We start from the raw sequence: 11,213 nt of genomic DNA, 5'->3' as shown, positions 1-11,213 counted from the left end.
CTTTGGGTTAAGTCAGCTTAACACTAATTTTTATTAGAGTAATATCATCAGATCCTGTTATTTTATCAATTAATTACTTGTACAATAAGAGATTAAAATACTACGATATTACAAATTTTGGAATGAAGAAAGAAGAGGTCTCTGTTTACACTCTTCTGGTTTCCAGCAATTGTTATGGAAATGCTTTTTTTAAAAAAAAGCAATAAATATGTTAAGTTTCATATAGGAAGAATGATTTCTAATAACACTAGCAATTTCAGCCATTATGCCCAACCGTCTAATATAGTTACTTTGACTCTATTTCCGGGATCCCTTTAGTTAGACTTTTTCACACTGTTGAAAAAAAGATTTTGAATTTTATTCACTAAAATTGATAATTTATACTGATTATTTTTACTAACTATATAATAGAATCATACATTTTTTATTATATTTATTTATTAAAGATGTATACCATCTCACTGTTGAGCAACTCTTTTAGGATCTTTTAAGAATATGCATAAGAAAAAAGTTATATGAGAGTAACTAGATAAAGATATCAGCAGAGAAAGAAAGACTATTTTTTGTACTATTCCTAAAATTTACCTGTAGCCACTAGAGAGATGCTAAACCTGACTGACAATATAAACAATACAAAAATATGCTGTGCTGTTACAAAATATTTAAGACCAAAAATACAGCAATGTAAACATAATACCACAAACTAATGCTATTTTCATTCTGGCTGCAGGCATGTCCCATTAAGAACTTTAATTTGCAGTTTTGTGCCTATCTATCTATTTAAGAGAAATCTCCACTGGATGTACTGGGATTCATTTTCAGATAACTTTGCTATAGGTTTTCATTGCATTTTTGCATTTTGCTGCCATACACAAAAAAGATAAATTATAATAGTCAATTAGTGGGGTTTTTTCCTATATAAAAAAGCAGCACTGTTCATATCATTTGTCCAAAGGCCAATTAATACTGTAGTTCTTGATGCCACTGTTTTCCATCATGGTAAAAATGAGTTATATGATGATCAACACAACCATCAATTGCTGCAATCTCTAGCACCTTAAAGATCAAGAAGGTAGTCAGAATTAAGCTCTGGAAACTAACAGTTCACATCTTGGGTATATTTCCATGATTCCTTTATCAGTGAAAGTGGCAGAAAAAACCATGGATACTTCTTTTTTTTAATATATTTTATTAGATTTTATATGGGTAGGGAAAAAGTGGGGTCGGGGCGGGTACAGGGAAATCGGGATAAAAGGGACAGGGTGTGGATAGCTACAGTAAATACGTGATTCAGCGAACAAGCTGTCTTCCGGATCTTCATATTGAGTATTATTGTTTATATAATACTAGACATTTATAAGAATAAATCGGTATAGTTACAACTGACTTTTGGTAAAACAGTAATATTCTTTTAAATAATTAACATAGTTGATAGCATAGCAACTATTTCCAATCATCAAGCTTAATACTTAATATAATAAAGCTCTAAAATCTCTTCTTATTCTAATGTGGATACTTCTATGGTCTGTTTAGTATCATATTTTTACAATGAATGAAAGGCAATAGAGACTAATTAAAGCAGACCAAGATGATAAATTAACCTATTCTAGTTTCACAACATACCATTGAAAATTATTTTAAAATAATACATAGAAAGAATATATTTTTCACATTTTTTTATTTTGCCCTTCCTCCAAGGAACTCAAAGCTGTACACTTGCTCTCATTCCTTATATTAAGTAGGTGGAGCCAAGAGGAAGTGAAAAGCTCAAATCTGTCCAGAAAAGTGTGAAGTGTCTGTGTTTATAAGCTAACTATTTTACAACATTATAACATTGTTGTATAGACACATTGCAGTCTATAGTTTTCTAATGTAATTTTGCTCTTGGTGAACATACCATGCCTGTCCTTATTTAGACAGATGGGGTTATTGTCACTGTTTATTCCAGGAATCAAAATAAAAGTTTTCCATCAATGTCAAAATTTAGTGGCCTTTCTCATAATTTGTAATATTTGTCATAAGTAAGTGTGGACTTAGTTTCAATCAGGGGAGGTGAGTTTTGGCAGGGTGAATTTTCTTAAGGTTCTTTGTCATGTAATTGCTGCCCAAATTTAATCACAGTATAGCTGCAACTATTTCTGTGATTATATGGGCACCTCTTTCCAACTGCTAAGTTCTCAGGAAATGCTGTCATCTTGTAATATCCCAGTTCTGTTCATAGAAATACAAATACTCAACAATAACAATTAATATGGAGAAAAATCCATTCTGTGCAAACTGAAGCTTCCCATTCAGCAGATATGATCAACTGTATTAAATAGACTGAACAGAACCAGACATTCATAAATGGACAGTCACCTGTGTTGACTGTCACTTGATCAGTATTTTAATAAACTGTTTGGTATGTGAAACACTGAAAACATGCTTTCTTTTTTTGTAGAAGAAATGAAGGAAGAGTATGACACCATGGGGCCAGAAGCTGCCATTCAAACTACTGGAAACAATGGAACAGGTAAGGGCTTATATTGGAAGCTTCTCTCTGTGTTTTTTTTTTTTACAGCTTTTTGAACTGTTCTATGAACAGAAAGAATTCAACAGTGAGTTCACTTTCCTGGATGAGAGTTTGAGATATGTCCAATAACCAATGTTTTAAAATTTGCCCAAATGGTTCATCCTGGTACAAATCAGTGATTCACTGATGTTACTAGGGACATTTTCAAAACATGCCATATCTTTTTCTCCTTCTCCTTTTTCTTTTTCTCCTTTTTTTCCTCCAATATCTATATGCTGGAATTCAATCCAGCAAGAGCTACTATTCTATGACAGACTATAAAATATTCTTAATAATGGGATGGGTATGCATTTTATAGAAACATCAAACCAAAATGTTTTATTGAGTGTGTTTTGTTTTCCTTTCTGGATATTTTTCATGTTGTCCAACTTTTTTTTAGCTCGCTTTTTTCAGAAATCTGTTTCCTTGTAGATGAGAAGAAAGGAGCATTGATAACAAAGCATCTTGGTTTCTGAGCTATCACTTTTTTTTTGCTTAGTTTTGTTGTTTAGTCGCTAAATCATGTCCAACTTTTCACGACCCCATGGACTATAGCATGCCAGGCCCTTCTGTCCTCCACTGTCTCCCAGAGTTTGCCCAAATTCATGTTCATTGCGTCAGTGACACTATCTATCCATCTCATCCTCTGCTATTCCCTTCTCCTTTTGCCTTCAGTCTTTCCAAACATCAGGGTCTTTTCCAATGAGTCTTCTCTTCTCATTTGGTGGCCAAAGTATTTGAGCTTCAGTTTCACTATCTTTCCTTCCAAAGAGCAGTCAGGATTGAATTCCTTTAGGATTGACTAATTTGATCTCCTTGCAGTGCAAGAGTCTTTTTTGTTTGTTTGTTTAGTTTAAACTGTATTAAACATTTTGTCTTGTTGGAGTTCCAACCATTTTCCATTTAAAAATGCAAGACGTATTCTTCTAAATCAACCCAAAGTCCTCTCTAATCCAGCATTTTCAGTCACACACAAGGGCCATTATGATACAGTTTGGAAGCTCACAAGTAGATTCTGAAAATGAGTGCCCACTTCCATCATGGGATGAGATAGGTGGCACACAAATCTAATCTAATCAAATCGAATGAATGAATGAATGAATGAATGAATGAATGAATGAATGCTTCCATGCAACTACTATTTGGCATTTGATTGGGAGTATCTCTATCTCAGCTACTCCTCATAATGAACAATGTTTTTCTGCATGATTCCAGTATGTATAACTTGATAAAACTTCAGAAGTACAAGGAAACCATAGTCATTGTTTCCAATAAGGCAACCAAGTTGTTCCCTATTTTCCATATTTTAGTTTCCATCTTAATGCCCACTTGAAACATTATGAATGAAGGTAGCACCAAAATGTTAGGATTTTATTATTCACACATCTCTAATGCCAGTACACACCCACATATTCTTATTAGACAACATAACAGACTGACTTGTCTAATACCTAATGGGAAAAAATAATGAAAAATGAAAGCATATTGAAGTTGAGGCTGAGTGGGGTTTTTTTTTTCATTTTTGTTACGTATATTCCCCTATCAATTGGGACATAATCCACAAAAAGTAAAATGAAGTGACTTTATGTTTCAATATATATCAACTATATATGGCAATGTGGTCTACAAGAATCAAGCCATGTATAGCTTTTAAATTCAAATGGCTATTTTTATGAAAGATCACATGTAAAAATCTTCCCTTGTGCTTTTGATATTCTCAGCATTTATTCTCCTTGTCATCAAAGGTTGCAATAAGTACAGTAGTACTTATTTACCCCCATGAGAGAATTACATCCCTTCTGCTAGGAGAAAATGTATCAAGAGTTGTGGTAGGATGCTTAGTTGAGAAAGAAATTTGTATAGTTTCTTTCTCAACTGAACATAGCATTTGAGAAATTCATAGTATTAAGGTTTTGTATGACATACTGGTCGAAGTCTTCTTTTGAGTTTCATCTCCAAGTAATAATAATAATAATAATAATAATAATAATAATAATAATAATAATAATAAACAAGTTGGAAGGGACCTTGGAGGTTATCTAGTCCAACCCCCTGCTCAGGCAGGAAACCCTATACCATTTCAGACAAATGGCTCTCCAGTCTCTTTTTAAAAACTTCCAGTGTTGGAGCATTCACCGCTTCTGGAGGCAGGTTGTTCCACTGGTTAATTGTTCTGTCAGGAAGTTTCTCCTTAGTTCTAGGTTGCTTCTCTCCTTGATTAATTTCCACCCGTCACTTCTTGTCCTGCCTTCAGGCGCTTTGGAGAATAGCTTGACTCCCTCTTCTTTGTGGCAGCCCCTGAGATATTGGAACACTGCTATCATGTCCCCCCTCATCCTTCTCTTCGTTAAACTAGACATACCCAATTCCAGCAGCCGTTCCTTATGTGCTTTAGCCTCCAGTCCCCTAATCATCTTTGTTGTTCTTCTCTGTACTCTTTCTAGAGTCTCAACATCTTTTTTACATTGTGGTGACCAAAACTGGATGCAGTATTCCAAGTGTGGCCTTACCAAGGCATTGTAAAGTGGTATTAATACTTCACGTGATCTTGATTCTATCCCTCTGAATGCAATCTAAGACGGGTACTAGAATAAGGACAGAGTTGAAAGGGACCTTGGAGGTCTTCTAGTCCAATCCCCTGCTCAGACAGGAAACTCCATACCATTTCAGACAAGTGGATGTCCAACCTCTTCTTAAAAACCTCTAGTTTTGGAGCACTAGAACTTCTGGAGGCAAGTTGTTCCACTGATTAATTGTTCTAACTGAGTGATAAACATTTACAGTATGTGCAAATTCACTTAAATTTTAGAGGGACTTCAAATACAGAACTAGATAGTTACAGTAACATGATTGGTGTCCCAGTCCCTCAGTTACATGGTTGGGTGAGTCATTTTCTCTTTGAATGATTGAAATCTGCTTTCTATGAAGAGATATTGTGTTTTACAGCCTTTGAGAAAGAAACAAAATCATGTCAGGGTATTTATGAGTCTCTTGGTTCCAGAATTAGCTGCCACATTTGAGTGGCTTTTGCCATGTGAACAACTTTTCAAATAGTTTGTTTTACATTTAGTCATATATACATTTGCATATATGTTAGTTTAAGCCACTGCATTATATTATTTTTAGGAAATGGATGATCAAATACAAGAAAATTAAAGAAAATTTCCTTTCTACCTTCACCTTCCCAGTAACAGTAGCAGGAACTGATCTTTACTAAGACTTGTTCTTCTTTAAGTAGCAAAAGAGTTCTTAGTAAAGATGAAAACAGAAATAAAAGTTGACAAGTTGAAAGAACTGATCATTCCTCAGTTCTAATCTGTGTATACCAATGACGGCCTGCCACTTCCTGCTTAATGGGGGCTGCAGTTTTATTACCGTAGCTTAGCTGCCGATTAGGAGCAGCTATCTTCATTTCACAGCAAGAGTTCCCATAAGAAATAACTGGCCTCCCAGCCCTTGAAATGTTTCCTTTAAATATCTACCCTCCTGAGTGTGGTTTATGCTCATACAGGATGATGTTAGGCTCCCAAGTCTTTAAGGAGACCTTGCCCCAGTCTTTAATTAAAACAAGACTTCCTTAATAAGGCCACACATTTTACATCTTCCTAAAAAGCTTGAATCACAGATGGGACTGTCATTTTGTGAGCAATTTAAATTCACAATGAATCAATATTTGGGGGATTTCTGCAAAGAGCATACAAGGGAAAGCCTGTTGTTGGTGTCCCCCCCCCCCCGTTAAAATAGCCACTTATGATTTTGAGAGGAAGATAACATTTTTGGTTATAGTGCTGATCAGTTATATTTCATTGATGGGTAAATACGGTAACACAAAAAAATTCTAATTCCTTATCTGCAGCCATATGAAATTTGATATTTATGCTATCCTTTTACCATGTCATCGTGCTGCAAACATTGTTACTGTCGAACCTGTCAACTTAGTAAATCCCACTGTTTTTAAGGTGTGTAAGTTAGACATAAATATTTGACTGAGCTCCTGAATTCTTTTAAATATATACAGAAACTGAATAATGTACAACTTTACTAGCGAAGGAGACATTTACTATCAAAGCAGGCAATTCCAGCTACTGTATAGAACTATAATTATAGGCCAGCTTGAACAAATTTAATATGAAAGCTGCAGGTCCAGTAAAAAAAAAAAAAAATCAGAATAAAGAGGAATTTTGTTTTACTATAGTATTCACTTATTTTGCCACTGAAATGAAGTATGACACCCTTTTTCTTTATTATCCTAAATATTAAAGATAATAAAAAAAAGGGAAATGTCACACCAAAGGACCAAACAATGGTTTCGAATCAGGTCATATAACTAACAAACTACCAGCTCCAAATATACCTTTATTTAGCCTAGATTTTACCATGGTAAAACATTTTTGGAGTCTCATCCCAAACACTTGAGGTGATAGAAAAGATAAAACTGCTAGGGTATCAGTCCTAGAGGAAATGGATTAGATGAGAAAAATTGCATCCCCAATCTAATGACTAAAATCTCTGTTGGTAGACACTAGGGCACCACATTATGTATCTTTATCAATGATGACTCCAGTGATGGCCACAGAAGAATATCATATAGTCTTATAGAGTTTAACATCCTAAGAAATGTTCTGTTTCTATTTACAGTTTTGTAACTGCGAACATCACTGGTATATAGAGATTTACTTAGACATAAAGAGAATAGTTAGAGTTGACCAGGCCATAATATATATACATATCAGTCACATAGAAAGAGAGCAATATAATTTTGAGAATATTCTGATGAAAATATTAGCATGGTATTACTAATTTTCTACCATATTCAAAACTATATGACAAGATGCAGGTTCTTCAAAATGCAGAACAACTTTGTCTCCTCCCTCCCTTCCTCCCTTCCTTCCTTCCTTCCAATGATAATAAGAAAGTTGGAAGGGATCTTGTGCAAAGACACAAACACCTTCCTTCCTTCCTTCCTTCCTTCCTTCCTTCCTTCCTTCCTTCCTTCCTTCCTTCCTTCCTTCCTTCCTTCCTTCCTTCTTTCTTTCTTTCTTTCTTTCTTTCTTTCTTTCTTTCTTCTTTCCTTCTTTCCTTCCTTTCTTCTTTCCTTCCTTCACAGCCATAAATGTATGCATACAAATACAGTAAACACAATGTCCTTTCCTAAAATTAATTCTAGAGGGGAAACTGTGTTCATGTGTTCATGTGGATTGAAGAGTTTTGTAGTACTTCATATGTTCAAGAATTCATTACTACATCCTTTTAGTCATGATATGAAATGTGCCTTCCCCATCTTAATCCTTATGATTACCCATTTGATTCTTCCATCTTAATCAGAACCAAAACTAAATAATTGTACATGTATTTGTGTGAAAAACCACTCAACAGAAAGCTCAACACATTGAGTATGAAGAAAGATACTGTCTATTGACAGGAAGTGAAGCCATTTTTATTAAGTTTAGCCATAAAACTATTGCAGAATTGCTTAATTGATATTAAGCAACTTTTGGGGATTTGGTGGTTTTGGATTTTAATTTTACTGGAACAGTTTAGACATCTTGTAGAATCAGATATTTTCTTTAGGTTTTCTTCTTCTCTCTCCTATCCCCATTTTTAAAAAGTACTTTTGAACAATCAGGGGTGTGAATTGATCTAATACTTAGAAACCTATTACACAATAATGGATTTTCTTTTCTATCTGTTGCTTTTAGGCAAAAATGCTAAATATTTTGGTTGGTTTAACAATGATTTAAATTTAGTGGTCTGCCATTTTCTAATTATCAATCCACCCTTACTGATTTTATGATGGATGTTACTGATTTATTGCTCTCAGGCTCTAGTTACACTATTGAAGTTTGACATTTTTTTATAAGTGTAAAGTTAAACTGGAATATGTGAAAGTATGAAAAATGATTCGTTTAGTTCTGTGCATACATATAAAAAATGGAGTAAAATGTTCCTATGTACAGAGATTGTGTGTATAAATTAAATTACAATAAAAGTCTGTTTATAAGTCCTGAAATACGCCTTCTAAAATACAAAAGAGTACCCATTTTACATTTCTAGTGATATAGAAGCCTCTGCATAGCTTTCCTGCTTCATTAGTAAATATCACCATCAGAGAAAAAAATTAGTTATTAATTTTCTGATTAGTGAAATAAACCAGGTGGAGATAAGGGTGACCAAAGAATAAGCTCAAAATGTTCTACAGAGGGGTTTATAATCTCCCAGAGGATGAACACACAGATTTATTTTTTTATCTTTTCCCCTCCCTGTCCCTTTTTCCATTTTAGTTAAGAATGCAAATTGCACGTCAGACTTGGAAGAATATTTTGCTAAGAGAAAACTGGAGGAAGGAGATGGACACTCAGTCAGTATAGCAGAGTACCTACAACGCAGTGATACCGCCATTATTTACCCAGAAGCTCCAGAGGAACTGTCTCGCCTTGGCACTCCAGAGGCCAATGGGCAAGAAGAAAATGGTGAGGATGGAATTCATTTTTAGTCACTCTCGACCTTTTGCAGCTGTTGCAATTATAAATGCACTACATGCCTGGATGTTTACCTTAAAATTGAAGAACAGCTGCAGAAGCATGGAATTTCATGAGCAAAGACTGGGACTGTAATTTCAGCATATTGTGATATATATATATATATATATATATATATATATATATATATATATAGTCAGCAAATTGAGAATATTCTGTAGGTGAAGCAAATAGCAGAGGAAATAAAGGTTATATTTAAAGGACTGGTGTACTTGCTTTAATTTTACTCTGGAACGATTGACTTTTTATCAAGCAAATTATTAATTACTCGTTGAGTCTCAAAATGCACCCAGGAGGGGGAAAAAAGCTGCTGAAAGAAGCATTTGTGAGGATGAAGATAATATATAAGGAGCTGAAGAACGTGTCATTTAGTACGTGGCATCAATAAATAAAATATTTGTCTTTCTGTCTAGATGTAGATAGAATAAAGTCTTACAAAAGCGTGAAACAAAAATTTGAGTTAATTTTCTAGTGAACAATATTCAAGGGTTTTTTTTTTCTCCCAAGTGTGTCAAAAAAAAAAAAAAAGATTGATGTGGTTTTCAGTCTAGGTAGAAATCATGAGTCTCTAGACAGATTGGAGTGATTTTTGTCAATCCATCCTGGGCAATAAGCCCATTAGCTGCCATTGATTTACTGACCTTTCAGCTGGCTTCTCTCTCTTATGTCTCTTGGTTAAAGATCTGCCACCTGGAACTCCAGATGCTTTTGCCCAGCTGCTGACCTGTCCCTACTGCGACCGGGGCTACAAGCGCTTGACCTCCCTGAAGGAGCACATCAAGTATCGCCACGAGAAGAACGAGGAAAACTTCCCTTGCCCTCTCTGCAACTACACGTTTGCCTACCGCACCCAGCTCGAGCGGCATATGGTGACGCACAAGCCAGGGACAGATCAGGTGGGGAGGGGGGGGCTGACTTTAAGTGATTTCTTTCTATAATAACCCCTTAGAGAAATGATATTGCTTTGATTGGCAATCATTATTAATTTTTCATGGCATTTTGAAGATGCAGATCTTTTAATGGTAATAGCTTTAATTGAAGTCTAAATGATTTTTTGATGGTCTCTTCTAATATGATTTAATAGTCTTATGTTCACGATCGAATGAGTGTGTTAATTTCTAATTTGGAAATTTTATTTGCACTTAAACTTGACTTTAGTTTCGTTTTTTTTTCCTGTTCCTCAAAATGTGAATGAAATTGTGGCATTTTAATTATACAATTATTAAACATCTCAGCAATTTTAATCCCATTTTTCACCTAGTTTTACTTTGCATTTTTTTACCCCATATGATCTCAAAATGTCTCAAGAATCTTCTAATCTTATTTTTTTTTTTATCATTTCTAATGTCTTATTAAGCCTCATGTGCATGTTTCCCCAAAGTTTAGGACCTTGAGTAAATTTTGTGGCATAGATAAGTAGCAAGCATTATGATTGTTTTAACAATGAATGATGACTTATCTCTGAAATATATACCTCACAGCATCATACCTGCTATTAATCAACGTGATTCTGTTATCAGATCTGCATTGCATTTAATCAGATAGGATCTGATTTGAATTTATTACTCAACTTTATTATAGTAATAGAGAAGTTACTAAAAAGTGCTATTTTAGAAAGTTCTTCACGTACCAAAGGTGAATTTTTGAGATCTGCTTCTTAAAAATTTAGCTATGATGTATTATAATACAAATCCCAATGGTATGTACTGTGCACAATTATACATTATTTCTATTTTAAAGAAAATAAAATATACTTATCTTAACAGGAATCTCCAACCAAAATACACATCTTTATTTAGTGTTGTATGTATCAAGTTTACTTTCTAATTAAACAATTTGATGATTGGTTCTTATCTCTCATTTTGTTTCTGCAACCAGAAAAAAACTGATCATTGGGGCAGAATTTAGCATATTATTTCCTTTCAAAGCATCAAGAGAGTATTAATCTGTTACTTTGCTGCCTTCATGGCAAAATGTTAAGACAGCATCGCTTTTGTCCTTCCGTTTCTCTGTCGCTTCTAACCCTGAAAACACTGGGAGGAAAATGGTTGGATATTTATCCCCTCTAACTGCCGTACATTTCACATGTGAGAGTGTGATTGTGTTGGCGCATTACGAATGGT

The 11,213-nt window shown here is 34.5% G+C and overlaps 1 protein-coding gene across 8 annotated transcripts in view; it reads left to right on the top strand.

The window, feature by feature from the left end:
- ZEB2 (zinc finger E-box binding homeobox 2) overlaps positions 1-11,213 on the top strand; it is a 173,597-nt gene that overhangs the window by 133,064 nt on the left and 29,320 nt on the right. For all 8 annotated transcript variants that reach the window (XM_039338244.1, XM_039338248.1, XM_039338252.1 and 5 more), the window contains 3 exons: positions 2,441-2,512; positions 8,833-9,021; positions 9,772-9,986. In XM_039338244.1, the coding sequence (XP_039194178.1) occupies positions 2,441-2,512; positions 8,833-9,021; positions 9,772-9,986 (476 nt within the window). The remainder of the gene's footprint in view (positions 1-2,440; positions 2,513-8,832; positions 9,022-9,771; positions 9,987-11,213) is intronic.

Source organism: Crotalus tigris, unplaced genomic scaffold (genome assembly GCF_016545835.1).
Source record: "Crotalus tigris isolate CLP2741 ecotype Arizona unplaced genomic scaffold, ASM1654583v1 scf7180000017694.5664430, whole genome shotgun sequence".
NCBI lineage: Eukaryota > Metazoa > Chordata > Lepidosauria > Squamata > Viperidae > Crotalus > Crotalus tigris.
The sequence above is the reverse complement of the archived record's forward strand: the minus strand, read 5'-3'. Positions and strand labels throughout refer to the sequence as shown.